At 46.8% G+C, this 22110-nt stretch overlaps 1 protein-coding gene and 1 long non-coding RNA gene across 2 annotated transcripts; both read left to right on the top strand.

The window, feature by feature from the left end:
* Window positions 1-9857: 9857 nt before the first annotated feature.
* Window positions 9858-17614, top strand: LOC119324719 (general transcription and DNA repair factor IIH helicase subunit XPD-like). The gene is made up of 11 exons (XM_037598495.1): window positions 9858-10798; window positions 10922-11004; window positions 11097-11500; window positions 11584-11777; window positions 11956-12136; window positions 14685-14809; window positions 16053-16142; window positions 16357-16435; window positions 16544-16620; window positions 16840-16948; window positions 17290-17614. The coding sequence occupies exons 1-11, from the start codon at window positions 9975-9977 to the stop codon at window positions 17398-17400; spliced, it is 2277 nt and encodes a 758-aa protein (XP_037454392.1). The 5' UTR covers window positions 9858-9974; the 3' UTR covers window positions 17401-17614.
* Window positions 17615-18680: 1066 nt separating this feature from the next.
* Window positions 18681-19625, top strand: LOC119324715. Its single transcript, XR_005157116.1, has 3 exons — window positions 18681-18875; window positions 19078-19325; window positions 19427-19625. It is a non-coding gene; the product is annotated as an uncharacterized LOC119324715 (long non-coding RNA).
* Window positions 19626-22110: the final 2485 nt, after the last annotated feature.

Below are 22110 nucleotides of genomic sequence, written 5' to 3'. Positions count from 1 at the left end.
TCTCTCTGCCTCACGAGCCTCCTTTCGATGTCATTCCTGCTCCTCCATGCGATGAGCCTCTTCCCTGTTTCTCTTTCCTAAATCCTGAAAAAAAGTTGTTGCTTCGCATAGTATTATTTTAACCCTCCCTTGCTCTGCTTTCTCCTCAGCTTCTACCATCTCGTGTCGCTCTTCCACATAGAAATTATTCCATGCACGACGACTTCTTTCATGAATCTCAGTCACTGCCCAAGCCGGCTTCTCCGTGTCAATCCAATGATAGTACATGCACAGAGGCGGAGGAGACTACAACAAGAAACAAGAATGTTATTAAAGAATCAATCAAAATACATACAATATATATTCGTGATGGTTAAAGCATACCGGAGGCTTGTCGTACTCTGAAATAGCTACGGGTGGATCTTCCTCATAGTTGGCGCACATGAAAAACTTCATGCCTAACCAATCTGAAAAATTCATCACCTCCTTCACCTTGCAAAGATCGCCACACCAACACCGCGGGATTGCCACCCCCGGAGGCAAACTTGCATTCCCGCAAAATGAAGCCAGAAAAATGCGAACAGACGGAATTTTAGGATCCCTGTAGTGTCGGCACAATAGGTTCCCGCAACCTCGGACTCCCGCAGCGAGTGACTGATTCCCGCAGTGCTGTCGCATCCATTGAAGCAATAGCCAGAGCAATTCTCACAGTGCCGTCACATCCGAGGCAAAAGAAGCAAAAGCATGAGTGATTCCCGGGCATCAGCGTCCATGTTCCCGCCCATACCAATCAATGTCGCTTTCACTATCGCATGTGGGAATCGGCGCAGTTTGTCGCGCATGTAGCAGGGATGCCGCCTGCTGCGGTGGCGGCGTGGACCACCGGCTGGCCCCGCAACCTGCACGCCCTGTCGTCCTGCGAGCAACAGCGCCAGCAGTGGCCGCCTCCCGTGGTGGCGGCAGGGCCCACCTGGCCCGCCCCGTTCCATCCCAACGAGGTGCACTGCACCAATCACGTTTTGCCTGGGTGGCCGCCTCCTACGATGGCGGCAGGGCCCGCCACCTCCTAGCGTGGCAGCAGGTGCCACGTGTCTCCTGTCGCGCCTGCCGCCACGGCCGAGGGGGTCCTCTTTGTCAATTTTATCTGCAGATGGTCTTTTTTGGCAATTCGTTGGCGCAGGTGGTCTCTTTTGACAAAAAAATCGTCTCATAACATGTTTGCAAAGATTGGTGTACTTTATTTGTAGTAACACGGAGAAAAGAAGCACACCACCGCCACACTCGCACCTACACAATGTTGAGGCTGGTCATAATTGTAGTATCATAGCTTGTACTCACTTCGTTCCTAAATATAAGTCTTTCTAGAGATTTCACTATAGACTACATACGGATGTATGTAGACATAGTTTAGAGTGTAGATTCACTCATTTTGCTCCGCATGTAGTCCATATTGCAATGTCTAAAAAGACTTATATTTAGGAACGGACGAAGTATCATGCATCCCAACTAGATAATTTTCATGAGATGTCATATATTTAAATGAAAAAGAGAGGTTTGAGTATCATATCATGATACATATCATAATAAATGTTATGCTACTGTGTGTCATGCATGACAATAAATAAAGTACTACATAATACTAATATACTATGATATTATGCATTACGAAGGTAGTATTATACACTAGTATCATATGCATGATACCAGTATATGATACTCCCCATTACAAACAACCTGAAGAAAGGAGTCACAAAGCTTTCGCCAGTCACACCTCGCCACCCCCTCCTACCGAGTACATAATTACTTACTTTGATGAGATACATGAGGTGTAAAATCTAGGGTTTGACCCTTGGTTGGACAGGCATACCCTTGCAGCCATTCAACCACACATTGATTTTCAAGAACACTTTCTGTATGTAAGTCGTCTGAAAATTGATTTTGAGTTGGTCGCTCTTTTTTGGCATTGAGTTGTGCTTTGGGATTTGTGTTCTCATTTTCGTATTTCTTTTGCTTTTATTTATGTTTTTGCCTGCTACTTTGGCGTGGCATGAGAGCTTTTAATAGTCCTGGATGATGTGCTCTGTTTTTTAATGAAAAATGGAGCAGGGGATGATTAAACAAAATGTTGGGGGGGAGGGGGGGTTGGGCGGTTTTTTTAACTTACCATAATTATATTGTCGTCGTATTTCTTTATTAGTGGTTTTTTTTAGACATTTTGAGATATTGGGCAAGCGTAAATGTATACATACAAATACTATGCAATATGTGCCAAAATTGCACTATTATATTGTTGTTTGCATACTATAAAAAGTGCAATTTTAGTGCAAAACTGTATGCAAGTTTTTTTAAACATTTTTATTATATTTATTCTTAAAGAGTAATACCAATACTACTAATTCATTGTTTCTTATAAAACTACATTGTTTTGATTTCAATTTAGTGGGTAGTGCCAATGCAACTAATTCATTTCTTTTTAGGATTTTTTGTGACAATTACATTATTATATGCTTATTTGTGCATATTTTTAAAATGGAAATATGTGTGTATATTGTGTGCAAATTTTTCATTGTTTTTTTAATATTTTTTAATTTGTTTCTCCTTGAAGGGCAATACCAACGGAACCATTTCATTCTTTATTAGAAAACCTCATTATTTTGATTCTGTTTTAGTTTTATTTCTTTTTCCTTTTTCTTAAAGGGTGATAGCAAAATACTAATCCATTCTTTCTTAAGACACTTCACTATCTCAATTTTGTTTTAGTTTTATTTCTTTCTATTTTTTAAAGAGTAATACCAGTGTCACTAGTTCATTCTTACTTAAAAAGTTCCCGCCGTTATATGCTTATCTTTCATATTATGAAAAGGCACAATTTTTTTGTTAAAAACATGTGTTTCAAAAAATCTCGATCATGTATTTAAAAAATAATGAACATGTATTAATTTTTTGATCTATACCAAAAATATATACAATGTATGTGAAAAAACAGACATTAAAATATGTTTGAAAAAAATGTTAAACATGTACAAAAAAATGTTACTGATGTATACAAAAATGTACATTGTGTATGAAAGGTGCTGAAATCTGTTGGAAATAATATAAAAAAGACGTAAAAACCCAAAGAAAGACGGTAAAATGCGAAGAAAACAAAAAAAGAGGAAGGAAACCGTGGTATTCCGGGTCAGGTCAGTCCATTGACTAGTGGTTTAGATCGTTTTTCTCTCCTTGGCGGCTGGAACCGTAGCCGCCGCCAGGAGAGACCATCTTTCAGCACCGTCCTCCGACGGCTCCCCTCCGCCGGCGACCTCGGTCGTCAGTAGTAGGGGGGTCGCCGGATTTACGCGTGTGGATCATTTTTACTCCCTTATAGTATAGGTTTTTAGGCTATTCATTGTCTTAGCTTCAGCGGCGACGATGACGGTGTTGAATAAAGATTCTCCTGATCCATCACTGACGAAACCATTGGTCCTATGGTTGGGGATGAATTTGGAAATCAATCTGTTCAAGTAAGGATGACATGGCGGCGGCGGCATCCTTGTGGTGGACCTGTGTCCTCGAGCTTCACCGTTGCGACGACGTTTGCTCCAGCGTCGACGCGGAGCTTGGGAGATACGTGTTCCAGGAGCGGATGCAGATTGTGGTCTGCATCGACGACATCTGAAAGACGGGACGTGTGCTGGGTTCGTGGATGGCAGGTATGGTTTCCTCTTTCGGCATCTTAGTCGTGGTGGGGTGCCAGATCTAGAGTTCAATAGTGTGTCCGGGGTGTTGCCCCGATCTGATTCGTTCAATGGCAATGACTTCACTTTTGGTGAGACACCTTGGAGGTTCGTAAAGCTGCATATCAGCGATGGAGCCGCGTCGAGCTTGGGTGAGGAGGTGATCCATCATTCATTTCTTTGGTGGCTGTTGTGATGGTGTTGGAGGCAGGAGACGGGCGTTGGTGTCAAGCTGAGAGATGTTTTGCTATCTTTTTAGTTTTGTCATGTCGGTCCTTACATGACTTGTACTTTGTTTTTTATGATATGAATGAGACACGTATTACCATGCAAAAAAAAACTATGCACATAGTGAAAAAACCCACAGAGAATTTTAGAAAAAAAACACAGAGAAAATAAAATTCCGCATAGCTACAGTGTCGGGCAACCGTCGAGAAATAGCCCTGGCCTAGATAAATAGACCAAGTGCAAAGAGAGAGGTACTATCTTCCCCTAGGGCGAAAAACCTAGGGTTTTGACATCTTCCGGCGCCACCGCCGGAATTCTATCTCCGCCCCGCTCACCGTCCGAATGCACCTGGGCTTGGACTGATCAAGGGGGATCCTGGTGATCCTACCCGGCCTCGGTCTAGGTGGGTTTCCGACTGGGCAAGAAGGCGTGCAGATCGAATCTCCAAGGATGTCGGAGGCTTCAGGATCACAGAGGAGATAGGAGAAGGAGTCAGCAGAGGATCTGCTGGCAAGGCTTATGCTGCAGGAGGAGGAAGAAGATGACTTCATCTGGGAGGAAGAGCTGCCGGACATGCTGGAGCCGGCGAAGTGGCTTGCCATCATTCGAGTCCACACACCGAAGTCTTTCAGCCCTAATGCCCTGTACAATGACATGAGGGCGGCCTGGAATCCAGCGAAAAAAGTGGACTGGAGGAAAATCAAGGGAAATTTGTTCACGGCACAGTTTGGCTGCTTGGGCGATTGGAATAAGGCTATGGCCGAGGGACCGTGGCTGCTCAGAGATCAGGCGATGATCATGCAGGAGTATGATGGGTTTAAGAACCCCGATGGCATCAAACTGGATAGGCTAGCCGTGTGGGCGCAGATTCATCGACTGCCAGACAGGTTCCTTATCGAACCGGCGGTGTAGGGTTTGGCTTCCAGGATCGGGGAGGTGGAAGAGGTTCAGCTGAAACTTCTTGCTGGTTTCTTTGGGGAGTTTGTGAGGGTCAAGGTGAAGATTGACATCAACTCCAAAATTAAACGTTTCGTTACAGCCAAGAAAGGAGAAGAGAGAGTCAAATATCAGATCAAGTATGAAAAGCTTCCAACCTTTTGCTATAATTGTGGTGAGTTTGGGCACTGGCACGAGGAGTGCGGAGATGGAGAGCACGATGAAACAAAGTTTGAATGGGGGGATTTTGTGCTAGCTGACAACTTTCGGTTCAAGCCGACCGGTCGGGGGAGTTTTGGAGGACAGAGGGGCCGAGGAGGACAGTGGGCAGGTGGCCGAGGAAGGGGGAGAGAGCCCTACAATCCAAACCAAAGCTGGTGTTTTTATGCTAGGCAACCAATGCAGACAGAAGAGAATAACAACCCGGGAGAGGCTGAACAGGAGGTGGAAGGAGCTGTAAACCCTTCAGAAGCTGTGGTAGTTAACCATGGTGCCCAACTTTCAAATAAATGCCTGTCGGTTGAGAATGCTACCAGCCCAACAGCAGAGGTGGTGGCTGCAAGTGATTCCCTTGCGCTGGTGATAGTGGAACAGCACGGAGTGCCTCCGCGATCGCTGGTGTATGTGTCCCCTAGGAAAGAGTGCAAGCAATTGAAGAAGGGAGGGAAGAAACAAGCTGAAGATATTGATGGCTCCCTGAAGATCAGGGGGGAAAGCATGAAGGAGAAGATCACGACTGCATCATCGGCGGGCTCCCCCGAGGAGTGCCGCCGGGCACAATGAGTATCCTCAGCTGGAACTGTCGCAGCGCGGGCAAAGCGGTGACAGTTAGAGAACTTCGCTAAATCACGAACAATTTTGCCCCTACCCTCTTTTGTATTGTTGAAACTCAGATTGATAGATCAAGGGTAGAAAATCTTGCTGGAAGTATTGGTTATGACAATGGATATGCTGTAAGTAGTCAAGGTAGAAGCGGAGGACTAGGGCTGTTCTGGAATAATCCAATAAAAATTGAGGTTCTTGGTTTTTCTGTGTATCACATAGATTGCTCGGTAGAGGAACCTGGTAGCGATCCGTGGAGGATGACACTTGTCTATGGAGAGGCACGGACTCATTTGAGATATCAAACCTGGGATGTTTTGAAGGGAATCAGTAACCTAAGCGATCTCCCATGGGTGTGCATCGGGGATTTCAACAAAGTGTTACGTCACGGATGAACAACAGGGTATAGGAGAGAGGAGCAATGCCCAAATCCAGGGTTTTCGAGATGCGGTTGACGTGTGCATGTTGATGGATATAGGCTACCAAGGACACTTCTAGACTTTTGAGAAGAAGGTTACAGGGGGAAGCTATACCCGTGTCCGACTAGATAGATCTTTGGCAACTGCAGAATGGAGTGAGAGATTTCCAAATGCACATGTAAAACACTTAGCAGCTGCTACTTCGGATCACTGCCCCATTTTGTTGGAATTTCAAGGGAGGGCATCGAAATACAGAAAGGGTTTTAAGTACGAGCTAATGTGGGAAACACACGAGGATTGGAGTGATACAATAAGGTCAAGCTGGACAGGCGATCCGGTGGAGTTTATGGCAGACTTGAAAGCAAAATTGAATCGAGTGTCGGCGCAGTTAGGCTCCTGGAACAAGAACACCTTTGGTTCAGTTCGGAAGGAGATCAAAAGTTTGAAGATGGAGCTAGACCGACTCCGCAGTGATCCAACCAGAACAGCGCCAACACGCATTGAGCTGAATATTAATGAAAAATTGATTGAGCTATATCATAGGGAAGAAATAATGTGGAGGCAACGCTCGAGGTTGGAGTGGCTCTCGGCAGGAGACAGAAATACCTGATTCTTTCACCTACGGGCTAGTGAGAGAAGGAAGAGGAACATGATTAAGGCCTTAGCAACATCGCTGGGTGTGATGACAGAGAACCAGGGCGAGCTAAAGGCTATGGTGACGGAATTTTATAAGAACCTATACACAACAGAAGTTGTATCTGGAGTAGAGGCTGTTTTAGCAAGTGTCCCGGTGAAGGTCACGGATCATATGAATGCCCATCTTCTTGCACCATACACAAATTAAGAAGTTAAAACAACCCTCTTTCAAATGTTTCCGACGAAGGCACCGGGGCCGGACGGGTTCCCAGCCCATTTTTATCAACGGCATTGGGACATATGTGGGGATGAAGTTACTAGGGCAGTCCTGAGAATCATCAGAGGAGAGGAAAGTGCTGCATGTGTCAATGACACGGTACTGGTTCTTATCCCGAAGGTACTAAATCCGACACTACTCTCCCAGTTTCGGCCTATAAGCCTATGCAATGTAATATATAAAATTGCTTCCAAAGTAGTTGCAAACAGGCTCAAAGTCATCCTCCCAGACATCATATCTCAGGAACAATCAGCGTTTGTCCCAGGCAGATTGATCACAGATAATATCATATGTGCGTATGAGTGCCTGCACTTTATGAAAAGAAGCAAAGCTAAATCTAACAATTTTTGTGCTTTGAAGTTAGACATGATGAAAGCCTATGATAGACTGGAGTGGCCATACCTTCGAGCTATGATGGAGAAATTGGGGTTTGCACACTCCTGGATTGACATAGTGATGGACATGGTACAATTTGTTTCTTTCTCTGTTCTTTTTAATGTGAAAAGCTAGAACAGTTTAATCCTACCAGGGGCATTCGACGGGAGGACCCAATCTCCCCGTACCTTTTCTTGATTGCAGCAGAGGGCCTTTCGTGCCTTTTAATATCCATTTCTCAGTCGTCTAGTTTGGAAGGGATCAAGGTGGCTCCGACAGCTCCGGCTGTTAACCACCTCCTTTTTGCTGACGATAGCCTGTTGCTTTTCAAATCAAGTGCGGAGGGGGCTGCTAGGGTTTCGGAATTATTGGAGACATATTGTAATGCTTCAGTTCAGAGGATAAACAATGACAAATCTTCAATATTTTTGAGTAAAAAATGCCCTCAAACAGTGAAGGATGAGGTCAAGCAGATTTTGAATGTGACAAATGAGTCATTGAGTGAAAGGTACTTGGGGATGCCTACGGAGGTTGGTCGATCTAAAATGGGTACCTTCAAATACTTGAGGACAGAATTTGGGACAAGGTGAGAGGGTGGATGGAAAAACTCCTTTCAGTGGGAGGAAAAGAAGTGCTCATCAAATCAGTGGCGCAAGCCATCCCAGTTTACTCAATGGCGTGCTTTCAATTACCAAGAGGACTATGTGAAAACATTGCTTCCATTATCCGTCAGTTTTGGTGGGGGAGTAAGCAAGGGAAAAGGAAGCCAACTTGGGTATCGTGGGATGTTATGACAAAACCTAAATATCTTGATGGTATGGGTTTTAGGGACATGGAGATCTTTAATCTTGCTTTGCTGGCTCGACAAGCTTGGAGGTTGTTGAATGAACCGAATTCTCTCAGTGCAAGAATTTTAAAAGCGGCATATTTTCCAAATACAGATTTCCTCGAGGCAGAAGTAGGCAACCACCCATCACAAATTTGGAGGGTTGTTCTAGATGGACGAGATGTATTAAAGCAAGGCATTGTGAGGCGTATTGGCAATGGGCATACGACAGATATTTGGAGAGACAATTGGCTACAGCGGGCTGGACCCTTGAGACCGATAACTTCGCTTACACCCAACCCGCCGTACTTAGTATCTGATCTTATAGACACGACCACAACATCGTGGAAGGAGGAGCTCATTCGTACTACCTTTGTACCTTTCGATGTTGATTCTATTCTATCCATCCCTATATGCACTAGGGCTGTTGAAGATTTTTGGCCTTGGTCAGCCGAGAGGAACGGTAGATTTTCAGTGAGCTCTGCTTACAGGATGATCATGTGCAAAAAGGAGGACCGAGGAAACTGGCTAGAACACAACCCTGGGGGATCAACACTGAATTCAGATCGCGGGGATTGGGCAATACTGTGGAACATCAGGGTCCCTTCGAAGCTCAGGGTCTTTTTTTGGCGGCTGGCGAGGCATTCCATGCCAACGGCGGATCTCCTACACCATCGGCACACGTCGGATTCACAGCTTTGCTCCTTGTGCGGAAGGGAGGACTCATGGAGGCATGCTCTACTAGAATGCACTATGTCACGATGCATCTGGGCGCTATCAGAAGAGGAGGTGGTACAACAGTTAAGTTTGAATATGAACCCAAATGCAAAAAATTGGCTCATGGAGTTGCATGACAGCCTATCACAGGAGCATTTTCTCGGGCTGGTGGTGACACTCTGGGCGACATGGAAATCCCGTCGCAAGGCGATCTATGAGGGTGTGTTTCAAAGCCCTCAGGGTACTGATCAATTCATACAAGCCTATATAGCAGATTTACAAGTTATCGCCGGTGTGGGAAGTAGTTGTGTAACACAGCCACCAGCAAGATCACGAAGCTGGATAGCACCTCCGGACCAACATGCCAAAATCAACGTAGATGCGGCGGTCAGAGCCAACCAGGGATGGGGAGTGGCTGCTGCAATATGTCATGACCAAGCGGGCTCCTTTCAGGGTGCTTCGGCTCTTGTTACTAGAGGGGTCAAAGACCCATCGACGCGGGAAGCAATGGCGATCAGGGAGGCCTTGGCGCTTGCTGAAGATCTCAACTTTCGCAGGGTTCACGTTGCATCGGATTGCAAAGTTGTGGTGGATGACATCAAAAGTAAAACGCCGGCTACATACGAAGCTATTTTGCATGAAATCATAGAACAAAGTTCATCGTTTATTTCTTGTAATTTTGTGCATGAGTTTAGGAGCTCGAATGTCGAGGCTCACAATCTAGCGAAGCATAGTTTGAAGTTAGGGGTTGGCCGCCATGTGTGGTTAGGCAACCCGGGTAATCTTACTTTTGTACCTTTGAACATTGGCATAAGTTAATAAAGGCTTCGCGTGATTGTCTCAAAAAAAAAAAAGAGGTACTATCATATGGGCCAGTCCAGAGTCCAGACGCGCCCGCAGGCCTACTTAGGTCGAGTCAGCCCCCTCCTCCGCCCTGCGGAATTCCACCGAACACCTCCCGAGCTTTACTCCCGGCGGCAGCGGCGGCGGCGGCGGCTCCGGCGACTCCCAATCCCGCGGCTTCCACCCTCCTAGCCGTCACCATGAAGTTCGATCTTGAAGGCCTGACGGTGCACTTCCCGTACGCGGCGATCTACCCGGAGCAGCACGCGTACATGGGCGAGCTCAAGCGAGCCCTGGACGCGCGCGGCCACGCGCTGCTGGAGATGCCGACGGGCACCGGCAAGACGGCGGCTCTCATCTCCCTCATCACCTCCTACTCCCTCGCCAACCCCTCCCGCCCGCTCCGGCTCCTCTACTGCACCCGCACCGTCCACGAGATGGAGAAGACCCTAGCCGAGCTCCGCCTCCTCTTCTCCCACCTCCCGCCCGCCGCCTCGCGCTCCCTCCTCGCGCTCGGTCTCTCCTCCCGCAAGAACCTCTGCGTCCACCCCCAGGCCTCCGCCTCCGCCGCCCGCGATTCCGTCGACACAGCCTGCCGCCGCCTCACCGCGTCCTGGGTCCGCGACAAGGCCGCCTCCGACCCGGAGTCCACCCCTCTCTGCGAATTCTTCGAGTCATTCGACCGGGCCGCGGCCGCCGGCGACCTCGCCTCTTTCATGCCCCCTGGGGTCTACACTCTTGCCGACCTCCGTTCGCTCGGCCGTGAGCGCCGGATATGCCCCTACTTCCTCGCCAGGCAGATGGTAAAATACGCCAATGTGGTGGTCTACAGCTACCAGTACCTGCTTGACCCCAAGGTGGCCAGCATTGTGTCCCGGGAGATGCAGAAGGAATGCGTGGTTGTGTTTGATGAAGCGCACAACATCGATAATGTCTGCATTGAGGCGCTGAGCGTCAGCGTCCGCAAGCAGACACTGGAAGGTGCCGAGCGAAACCTGCGGCGCATCTCGCAAGAGATCGATAGGTACTGAGCATCGAAGAAGTAAATACTTGCTCTTTTCAGGATTGTGGGTGTTTTCTTTAAAATCGTCAAAATTGTAGATGGATAGGTAAAGGTTGCTCACTAACTGATTTATTTGGTAGGAAGGTTCAAGGCCACCGATGCCAATAGGCTTCGTGCTGAATACAATAGACTGGTGGATGGATTGGCACAGAGGGGAAATCTGCCAAGTGAGTATCTTTGTTCCTCACTATCTGATTTGCAATGTTGATTATGTGGCCTTACCGGGACAGTTTATAATAATGTGTTTCTTGTGATGAAGTATCCGATGCCTGGCTTGCAAATCCATCCTTGCCTGATGACATTTTGAAGGAGGCTGTACCTGGAAATATCAGGAAGGCTGAACATTTTCTTGCTGTCTTGAAGAGACTTGTGAAATTCTTAGATGGACGGCTTGAAACAGAGAATGTTGAAAATGAAATGCCTGTTTCCTTTGTTGCTTCAATCCATTCCCAGGCTGGAATTGACCAGAGAATGCTGAGGTTTTGTTATGACCGCTTACATTCACTATTGCTTACATTGGAGATAACCGACGCGGATGAATTCATGCACATCCAGACCATTTGTGACTTTGCCACATTGATTGGAACTTATTCGCGGGGTTTTTCTATAATAATAGAACCCTATGATGATAGAATGCCTGAAGTTCGTGATCCCGTGATTCAGGTATCCAGCCTACTCTATAAGATTGTGGTGCAATTGTTACAAGCTGCAGTGTCGATGCGCTAATGTGGTTGTGTGTGTTGCAGCTTAGTTGCCATGACGCTTCACTCGCAATACAGCCTGTTTTCGATCGTTTCCAAACTGTGGTCATCACTTCGGGAACTCTCAGCCCAATTGATCTGTACCCTCGACTTTTGAATTTTAATCCTGTTATAAGCAGGAGCTTCACAATGTCCCTAACAAGGGATTGTATATGTCCCATGGTGTTGACACGAGGAAGGTATGATCTGGATCCATTTGTGCTTCATATTTCAGTTTTGTATATATGGAAACACACTTATTATATGTTCCTTATGCTAGTAGAATATGGAACCGGTTTAATTGTCTCTCAAAGTTCTTGTTTTACCATTTATGCTATGAAGCCTATTGTGTAACGTTTACCATTCGTTCATTTTCAGTGATCAGCTACCTGTGAGCACAAAGTTCGACATGCGCAGTGATCCTGGTGTTGTGAGGAATTATGGCCGCCTCTTGCTAGAAATGGCTTCTTCTGTTCCTGATGGCATCGTCTGTTTCTTTGTCAGTTACAGCTATATGGATGGCATTGTCAACAGCTGGAATGAAATGGGTATTTTACAGGTATTATTCTGATGTGGAGATGTCTAGAATTTAGACTTCAGATTGTAATGCGACTTCGTAAATTGACCATCTCAATTGGACAAGTAGACTAGATCTTCTGGAATACTGTATTAAACTAAATGGTGTTTACTGTTTAAGCGTTCTAGTATCATATTTTCGTAATGACGTGCAAAGTTATTCAGGCACCTGTATATCGTTAAGCAGTGAATGGTCCACTGAGCTGGGTTGGCATTAAAGGGTATCAACTACTCGTGTAGAGACCATCTGTGTTCTTACCATTGTTTTTAAGGCGTCCTGCCTTGGACGCTTAGGCGACAAGGCGCCCTGGCAGCGCCTTACAAATATGCCCGCCTTAGGCGCTAGAGCGGGTGGTGCTCGCCTTAGGTCGCCTTACCGCCTTAAAAACAATGGTTCTTTGTTAGAGTACGTAATAGGCTCATTAGTCTTAGGGTTAATTAGAGATAAGGGTCGTTTGCTTAGGGGTCAAGTAAGCCTTGCTTGGGAGTCAAGTAAACCTCTCTATATAAAGAGAGGAGATGTATCAATCTAATCAAGCAAGAATTAAGAAGGAAATCCCTTCCCTCTTGCCCGGCCGTGGGCAAAAAGGCCCCCGGCCGGCCCTCTCGTGCCCTCCTTCTAGCAGCGCCATAACAATTTGGTATCAGCTAGCTTCGGTTCGATCATGTCTTCACCGCCGCCAAGCCCGTCTCTTCCGCTGTCGGTCACCATGTCGCCTCCGGTGACCACCACGACCGTCGCCCCGCTCCTGCCCGCGCCGGGATCCTCCATCGCGCCCGCCCCCGCCGTCCTCACCTGGGAGGAGGTGTCCGGGGTGCTGCGGAACCTAACCCAGACTGTCCAGGATATCCACATGTTCTTGGCCGGGTCCTACGGGCCGCACCCAGCTGCGCCGCCCATCGCCACCCCCGTGCCGCCGTGGCTGCCGTGGCAGCCGCCGCACCAGGCGGCCTTCGCCGCGCCCGGCCGCCGCAGCTGCCATCCATCGCCACCACCGCCCAGCCCTGGCTGCAGCTGCAGACACCGCTCCTGGCGGCCTCCGCCGCGCCCGGCGCTCCGCCGCAGCAGCCGCTGCCGCTGCCCGGCGCGACACTGCAGCAACTGCTGCAGCTGCAGCAGCCACCGCCGGTCAGCTCCGCAGCCCAGTATGGGATGCCCTACGACGGGAGTGCGACGACCTCGTTCCCATCAGCGCCACCGCCATCCCAGGGCGTCCACATCCAGCAGATCAAGTCCCCACCGTCGCCGCCACCGCTTCCGTCTTGGATCGCTACCCGCCACGTGTTGGCGGCGGTGAGGCTGCAGGCTGCTGCACGCGGCCTCCTAGCGCGTCGGCGTGTGCGGGAGATGCGTGGTCTGCAGCTGCCGCTCCTCCAAGTTGCCCTTTGTTGCGCAAAGGACCTCGATCTCGTCCGCTGTGTCGGGGATCTTGGGCATGCGGTTTCCCCCACGGACGGCGGGCATGCTGTTATCCCCGCGGGCAGCGTCCTCAAAGTCTGTGACATCGGCGGGTGGGGAGGCGCACCTTCCTCGTCAGTCTCCATCGCAAGCCCTCCACTCTTTCCTGTGCGGTGCAGACCAACAACAGTCCGGCGGGGAGAAAGCAGGGTGTCACCGACAGGAGCGCACCGCGTAGCACCACTGCTTTCCGCCGCCGGCCGCCGCGAGGGCGCCTCTGCTGGTCGCTCTTGCGACCACTTCCAGGTGGCAATACACATGCACTCCTTTGGTCCAGGTGGTGTCCATGGGATCCAGGTGGCTGTACACGTGCACGTCCGACGTGCGGATGGTGTCCACTTTTTGTTAAGGGGTCCAAAATAAAGCGTCCCAGTCCATTTCAGGTTGAGAATAATAAAAGAAGCCGAGATGTAAAAGGCTTGTTTTTAGGTGTTAGGTTTGTGTTGCGTCGAGTCATGGTTATAAGTTGGTTAGGCTGCAGCTCGAGGACAAGCTGCATGTCCAGGTGGGTTGTAGTGTTAGAGTACGTAATAGGCTCATTAGTCTTAGGGTTAATTAGAGATAAGGGTCGTTTGCTTAGGGGTCAAGTAAGCCTTGCTTGGGAGTCAAGTAAACCTCTCTATATAAAGAGAGATGTATCAATCTAATCAAAAGCAAGAATTAAGAAGGAAATCCCTTCCCTCTTGCCCGGCCGTGGGCAAAAAGCCCCCCGGCCGGCCCTCTCGTGCCCTCCTTCTAGCAGCGCCATAACATTCTTACTATCAGTAACATGCATATGAAGTTGTATAGGCAGTAGCCGCTATACAGATAATGTGTAATGTCTCAGCAAAGAATAAGAATCGTGTTCGTCATGTATGCAATGTGGTCATGTACTCACGTGTCTTCTAAACTTCTAATAGAAGAGATGAAACTTTATTAAAATCTTGCTCCGTTAAGTTTCTAAACGCTGTGATTTTTGACGGCATCCATTCCTTCTTCCTCTTGTATGATTCTGTAGTTTCCTCATGTTGCCAAGATACGTATAAATGTATTAGTCGCCAAAGAATGCCCATCTGATGATGTTATTGTGCAGGACATCATGCAGCACAAGTTGGTATTCATTGAAACACCAGATGTTGTTGAAACAACATTGGCCCTTGACAATTACAGAAAAGCATGTGATTGTGGAAGAGGTGCTGTCTTCTTCTCAGTTGCCAGGTTTGTTCTTTTAACTGCAAGTCTGAGACCACCCTTCAAAATTCACTATCAGTCTGCAGCTGAACCGATGATAGGAATGGTTGAAACTTTCGCAGCATTTTTTTTTTTTTGATTTTTGACCCCGATCAAAGTAGTTATCACTACATTGGTGGTGATTTATTGTGACATTTTAATCAGTAGTGTTTTCTATATCCAACTTACTAAAAACTGCCCAGGGAATATTAGAAAGAGAGTAAGATGCATTCATGTATCGACCAAAACAATCGAATGACCTAGTTAGTAGGGGTGGTAACTCATCAAGATGCATGTCAACACTTCCAGTTTGTTACCAAGTCAACTGCTGAATCCCAGATCAAGCAAACTATCACATTCAGTCAATCAAACAGCAACCAACATGTATGTGCATGTGTAAATACGAAGGACTCTTGTTGGTATGAACCGGATCCCTACCAGGGCGTGGTCTCAGGTTGTAGGGGTGGAAGGAGGGATGGCGTGGAGGAAGGCGTGGTCGCCGACGCTGGGGCACTTTCGTTGCTTGCGCACGCGAGAGAGAGAGAGCAGGGCGGCGGCTAGGAGGTCAAATATGATTGCTTCTTGCTTGATTAGATTGATACATCTCCTCTCCTTATATAGAGAGGTTTACTTGACTCCCAAGCAAGCGACCCTTATCTCTAATTAACCCTAAGACTAACGGGCTATACCGCCAGCCCAGGCCCATTAGGCCATTACGTACTCAACACTTGTAGCACTGTAAGTTTGCATGCAAAATTGTTTTCATTGAGCCTCATTGCTTCAAAGGGTTTTATAGGAATTTTGGTGGGGTGGAATTTTTGGAATTTTTCTATGATGTTTGTTCGTTTCGTAGGATTATATTTCAATGCGGATTTTTCCCAAGGACTCCACTACATTACATTTTGTAGGAAATTTCTGAAATAATCATTTGTTTTCCTGCGGCGCAACCAAACAAATTTGGTTCAAACCTAAGGATTCAAGTGGCATGCCATTGTAATCCTGCTTTTTTCCTTCACCTGTGTTTTATGAATCCTGTAAATCAAAGAGGCTTACTTGAATTGTGATAAAATAATGATTTCATTATTAGCTCATTTTCTTGTGATCAGGAGGTTATAATAAGCAATTAAGCATTACTCAGTTAACACTATGAGATATAAAATGTACATACACACATATAATAATAAATCATCATAATAACGAGTCACTCTTGCTAACGTTATGATCTTTTCAGGGGCAAAGTTGCTGAAGGTATCGATTTTGATCGACACTATGGCAGACTTGTGATCATGTTTGGTGTTCCCTTCCAGTACACACTCAGCAAGTGAGGACCAACTTTGCTTTTGTACATTTGGATTTAATTTTGTGCACCCCTCGGTCTTGGTCTATAAGATAACACTACTTTTGGTTCATCATATGCATGCTCAGAATAATAATGCTGTGTCGATTGAATGATATATTTATGTCCCAATGTTTCTCGCTTGTAAGGGTTACCTTCTAACGGCTGTGTTATATATATGTCCCATGTCTACGAGCAGGATATTGCGTGCTAGGTTGGAGTACCTAAGAGAAACTTTTCAGATAAAGGAGGGTGACTTTCTGACATTTGACGCATTGGTACTAATCCTTCTTTGGTTGTAAGGGAGTAAAGCCTACTGTTTTATATATACTGTCAAGATCTCCTAACAAAGTTTTCTCTACATTTTGAATTTTTTTTATTGTCAGAGGCAAGCTGCTCAATGTGTTGGCCGTGTGATTCGTTCTAAGGCAGATTATGGAATGATGATATTTGCTGACAAGAGGTACTTGTCTACTTGATACTGCCTTGACGTGAGAGTCGGAGTGAGCTTAGAAGGAAACTCAAATCTTGTGCCCTTTAGATTGGCCAAGCAATTTTCGATCTGCATATTTCATCCCATATCAGTTCTGCCACGCACAACAAACCTTGCTCTACCTATTTCCCTGCATTATTGATCATACTACTCCTGCTTGCTAAGTGTCATGCCATTTGTGACTCACAGATACAGTCGGCATGATAAACGGTCCAAACTGCCAGGATGGATACTGTCACACTTGCACGATGCGCACCTGAACCTGAGCACCGATATGGCTCTCCATACAGCCCGTGAGGTATGTTCCCTTACATTGCTCTACTCAATTAGCAACTGCTTCGGGACATTGCAACATGGATGCTTTTAAAAGAGCAAGCCATCTTGGTTGCGGATGAGTCAATGCTGCCATCTTCCACTCAAGCAGCAATGCCTAAACATGCAGTATCCATGCTTCCAACTGCTTGCAATGCAACTTGTTATGATCGCAGCCACCTGTCAGCATAGTCATTCTTTTCCATGTCTGCTTTCATGAATTTCGTTCGAATTTGTCGTGTTTTTCTAGAGTATTTCTCGCTTCTGTTCAACTAGCCATCTGTTTTGTTCAAAAAATAAATAAAGTTGTGTTTTGTTCTATGACAGTTCCTCCGGAGGATGGCGCAGCCATACGACAAGGCTGGGAGCGGAGGGAAGAAGACACTGTTGACGGAGGAGGACCTGCAGGACATGGCTCGGGACGCCATGGAGATGTGAAACCCAGAGAGTGCTGTAGCCTGTAGTGCACAATAGTCAAAGTTGCTGATGTACAAATTCTTTGGCTACTCGTATGATCACGCTGAAGCATAAATTCAGTTTTTAGCTGCAGTTTACATGAATCCATTGGCTCGAACTTCACCAGAGGTCCTGGAGCGCTGGTTGGACGCAATGTTTTCGAAATGAATGAATAGCCGAATGCAGGGAAAATAAATACACTTGCAAATGGGGGCGTGAGCGTAGGGTTTACCGTGATCCAGGAAGGTGTGGTCCGTTGGATCTGTGCCCAATGTACAGGATTGAACACTTCACACATCCACTGCCAAATATACATAGTAAGTGTGTATCATAATCTAACTCTTATAAAAACATTTATTTTGAATATAATTTCTCTGTTAGCAAGTTATTTTTATCGAACCATTTAAATGTGTCTTATACGAAACAATATGATTGCACATGTAACATACAATCCGTGGGACCTGTGTTGTTTGCATCATTTTTCATGTCTCAATTTCTTAAATTATCATAATTTAAGTCCACTAAAATGACAGCTATCTTTGATTTACAATCTGTCGTATGAGCCAATAAAATAGAAACCAGAGTTAGCTTCGAAATAGTGGTACAACATAGAATAAGTATAATGGTAAGTGGCGAAAAATACATGTGTAGGAGTGTCAGAAAAAATATCTCATGTGAAGTACTCCATAAAACTTAACATCCATAGACTACACGATGACCTAACTTAAATATATTCAACAAAAAAATTATCAACTTTTATGGAGATTCATATAACAAATTTTAAAATCATCAAACAAAAATGACAGTAACCAACGCTGATGATTTTTAGAAGATAAAAAGGATGGCAGGCATGCAGGGGAATCGGATAAAAAAGAATGGGTCTTTTTAGAAGATAATTTTTTTGATTTGGACAAGGCGCACACAGTCACAAGCTCTCTCTGGTCAGTGCCTAATTTTATTTAAAAAAAACATTAGTTATCCTCCCCACCGCCCCCTCAGTCCCTCACATTTCTCTCCCCGTTCCCTATTCTCCCATGGTGGCCACACCCCTCACTCCACAGCCGGCCCTCTTCGTCACCAACGCCGGCGCTCCCTGGTCTGGCCGCCGCTCACCTTCGTCACCACCGTCGGTGCTTCCTGGTCAGTCCGCGGCTCCCCTTCGCAGCAGCTGCTCTTCCTTCCCTTCATGTGGAATCGCTCGAGGAAGTGGCCGAGGAGGCCCTCGAGCTCAGCATACTCGCGCCAGCGCTCGCCGGCGGAGGTGGACGTGGAGGTGTGGCACTCGCACGCGCCTGCTCTACCCTGCACCTTCTCCGAATCCGTTCGCCGAAGTGCTCGAGAAGGCGCTTGAGGTCGGCATGCTCGCCGGCGACGCCGGGCCCCTCCCTCCTCCTGATGCCCTCTCCGTCGCCGCCTTGAGCCTCTCCACCCTCTCCCGTGCGGTCGTCCGGGTCCAGGTAAGTCCCTCTCTCCAACCCTGCCACCTGCTCCACGCCTCCACCCCGTCAATTTGGTTCTTCGCCAGGTGCATCGCCTCATTGAGAAATCACCATGAATGGTCCCAAGACTGTGTATAATTGTTCTGTTATAGGGCTTTTTTTGCGGGGTTATAGGGCTTTATTATAAAAGCTGATTTAACTGACTATTATTCTGCTCTAGATTGCTGCACCTTCTGGTTGTGAGTGGATCCAAGAGTCAGCATGATACAGTATCTTTTCAAAAGATGATAGATTATCTTCATGAAAGAAAGGAAGTTGGAGAATTATCATTGAAGAGGAATTCAGTGTCATGTGTTTCTCAAGAGCTAAAATGGAACAAGAAGTGCAAAACTGGCAATTCTTTTTGTAATACTATTAAGCTCGTCATGGTGGTCACCATGAATGAGTGTCTGGTTTAATCTCTAGGAAGTGAGTTTTGTGTTACAATGTTGCCTTTTTCAAGACTGTTATATGAGAAATCTTCTGCTTAATTGGTGGCTATGTTGATGATAAGGCCCTTAATGGTTCAGATTTCCCGAGGGAGGAAAAGGAGGTGCTGAAAGGGGATGGGAGCAAGAAGTATAAATCGAAGAGTATGTTTTGATTCTGAGTTGCATTGCACAGTATTTTCATTGTTCTAAGAAATTCATGGAATTGTATGGAACATTCCTTCATGTGATAGGCATATTTGTTTACTAAATCAAACTGCATAGTTCCAACAAACAGACATTCAAACGCACCATTTTACACTCTGAAAGTAGGAAGTGCAACTTCTTTAGTGTTTAGAATGGATCAGGTGTACTTCAAATCTTTTCAGTTCTAAATAATTATGCACATTCTCAATCATCATGTGTGCAAAAAGTGGGCTTATACAGATTTGTACAATTCATTGTAACATCGTGGAGCTGAAACTAATTATGATTAATTTGGTCGTTCTCTGATGTGTGATTACGTTAATGCAATTGGTGTTGGAAATATGCCCTAGAGGCAATAATAAAAGTATTATTATATTTCATTGTTCATGATAATTGTCTTTTATTCATGCTATAACTGTATTATCCGGAAATCGTAATACACGTGTGAATACTTAGACCACACTATGTCCTTGGTAAGCCTCTAGTTGACCAGCTCGTTGTGATCAACAGATAGTCATGGTTTCCTGACTATGGACATTGGATGTCGTTGATAACGGGATCACATCATTAGGAGAATGATGTGATGGACAAGACCCAATCCTAAGCATAGCATAAAAGATCGTGTAGTTCGTTTTGCTAGAGCTTTGCAAGTGTCAAGTATCTCTTCCTTCGACCATGAGATCGTGTAACTCCCGGATACCGTAAGAGTGCCTTGGGTGTACCAAACGTCACAACGTAACTGGGTGACTATAAAGGTGCATTACAGGTATCTCCGAAAGTAGCTGTTGGGTTGACACGGATCGAGACTGGGATTTGTCACTCCGTATGACGGAGAGGTATCTCTGGGCCCACTCGGTAATGCATCATCGTATTGAGCTCAATGTGACCAAGGTGTTGGACACGGGATCATGCATTACGGTACGAGTAAAGTGACTTGCCGGTAACGAAACTGAACAAGGTATTGGGAGACCGACGATCGAGTCTCGGGCAAGTAACGTACCGATTGACAAAGGGAATTGCATACAGGGTTTGATCGAATCCTCGACATAGTGGTTCATCCGATGACAACATCGAGGAGCATGTGGGAGCCATCATGGGTATCCAGATCCCGCTGATGGTTATTGACTGAGAGAGTCTCGGTCATGTCTGCATGTCTCCCGAACCCGTAGGGTCTACACACTTAAGGTTCAGTTACGCTAGGGTTATAGGGATATGTATATGCAGTAACCCGAATGTTGTTCGGTGTCCCGGATGAGATCCCGGACGTCACGAGGAGTTCCGGAATGGTCCGGAGGTAAAGATTTATATATGGGAAGTCCTGTTTCAGGCATCGGGACAAGTTTCGGGGTTATCGGTATTGTACCGGGACCACCGGAAGGGTCTCGGGGGTCCACCGGGTGGGTCCACCTATCCCGGGGGGCCACATGGGCTGTAGGGGGGTGCGCCTTGGCCTAATGGGCCAAGGGCACCAGCCCCACATAGGCCCATGCGCCTAGGGTTTAAGGGGGCAAGAGTCCTAGGAGGGTAAGGCACCTCCTAGGTGCCTTGGGGGGAGGGAAAACCCCCCCTTGGCCACCGCACCCCCTAGGAGATTGGATCTCCTAGGGCCGGCCACCCCCCCTTGGCACCCCTATATATAGTGGGGGAGAGGAGGGACTTCATACCTGAACGCCCTGGCCTTTGGTTGCCTCCTTCTCCCTCCCCAACACCTCCTCCACCTCCATAGTGCTTAGCGAAGCTCTGCCGGAGTACTGCAGCTCCATCAACACCACACCGTCGTGCTGCTGCTGGTGCCATCTCCCTCAACCTCTCCTCCCTTCCTTGCTGGATCAAGAAGGAGGAGACGTGGCTGTTCCGTACGTGTGTTGAACGCGGAGGTGCCGTCCGTTTGGCGCTGGTCATCGGTGATTTGGATCACGTCGAGTACGACTACATCATCACCTTGCAAGCTTCCGCACGCGATCTACAAGTGGTATGTAGATGCAAACTCTCTCCCTAGACTCGTTGCTTAGATGAACTCATAGATGGATCTTGGTGAAACCGTAGGAAAAATTTTAATTTTCTGCAACGTTCCCCAACAGTGGCATCATGAGCTAGGTCTATGCGTAGTTCTCTTTGCACGAGTAGAACACAACTTTGTTGTGGGCGTGGATTTTGTCATCTTACTTGCCTCTACTAGTCTTTTCTTGCTCAACAGTATTGTGGGATGAAGCGGCCCGGACCAACCTTACACGTACTCTTACGTGAGACCGGTTCCACCGACTGACATGCACAAGTTGCATAAGGTGGCTGGCGGGTGTCTGTCTCTCCCACCTTAGTTGGAGCGGAATCGATGAACAGGGCCCTTATGAAGGGTAAATAGAAGTTGACAAAATCACGTTGTGGTGATTCGTAGGTAAGAAAACGTTCTTGCTAGAACCCAATTGCAGCCACGTAAAAGATGCAACAACAATTAGAGGACGTCTAACTTGTTTTTGCAGCGATTGATCATGTGATGTGATATGGCCAGAAGTTGTGATGAATGATGAATTGTGATGTATGAGATCATGTTCTTTGTAATAGGATTCACGACTTGCATG

This window comes from Triticum dicoccoides, chromosome 1B (assembly GCF_002162155.2).
Source record: "Triticum dicoccoides isolate Atlit2015 ecotype Zavitan chromosome 1B, WEW_v2.0, whole genome shotgun sequence".
Lineage (NCBI taxonomy): Eukaryota > Viridiplantae > Streptophyta > Magnoliopsida > Poales > Poaceae > Triticum > Triticum dicoccoides.
Note: the sequence above shows the minus strand (reverse complement) of the source record. Positions and strands in the feature narration are given on the sequence as shown.

Coding starts and splice junctions, on each gene's coding strand:
- LOC119324719 (XM_037598495.1), top strand. CDS start 9,975: ATGAAGTTCGATCTTGAAGGCCTGACGGTGCACTTCCCGTACGCGGCG. Junction 12,137..14,684: donor ATGAAATGGGTATTTTACAG/GTATTATTCTGA, acceptor GTTATTGTGCAG/GACATCATGCAGCACAAGTT. Junction 16,621..16,839: donor ATGATATTTGCTGACAAGAG/GTACTTGTCTAC, acceptor TGTGACTCACAG/ATACAGTCGGCATGATAAAC.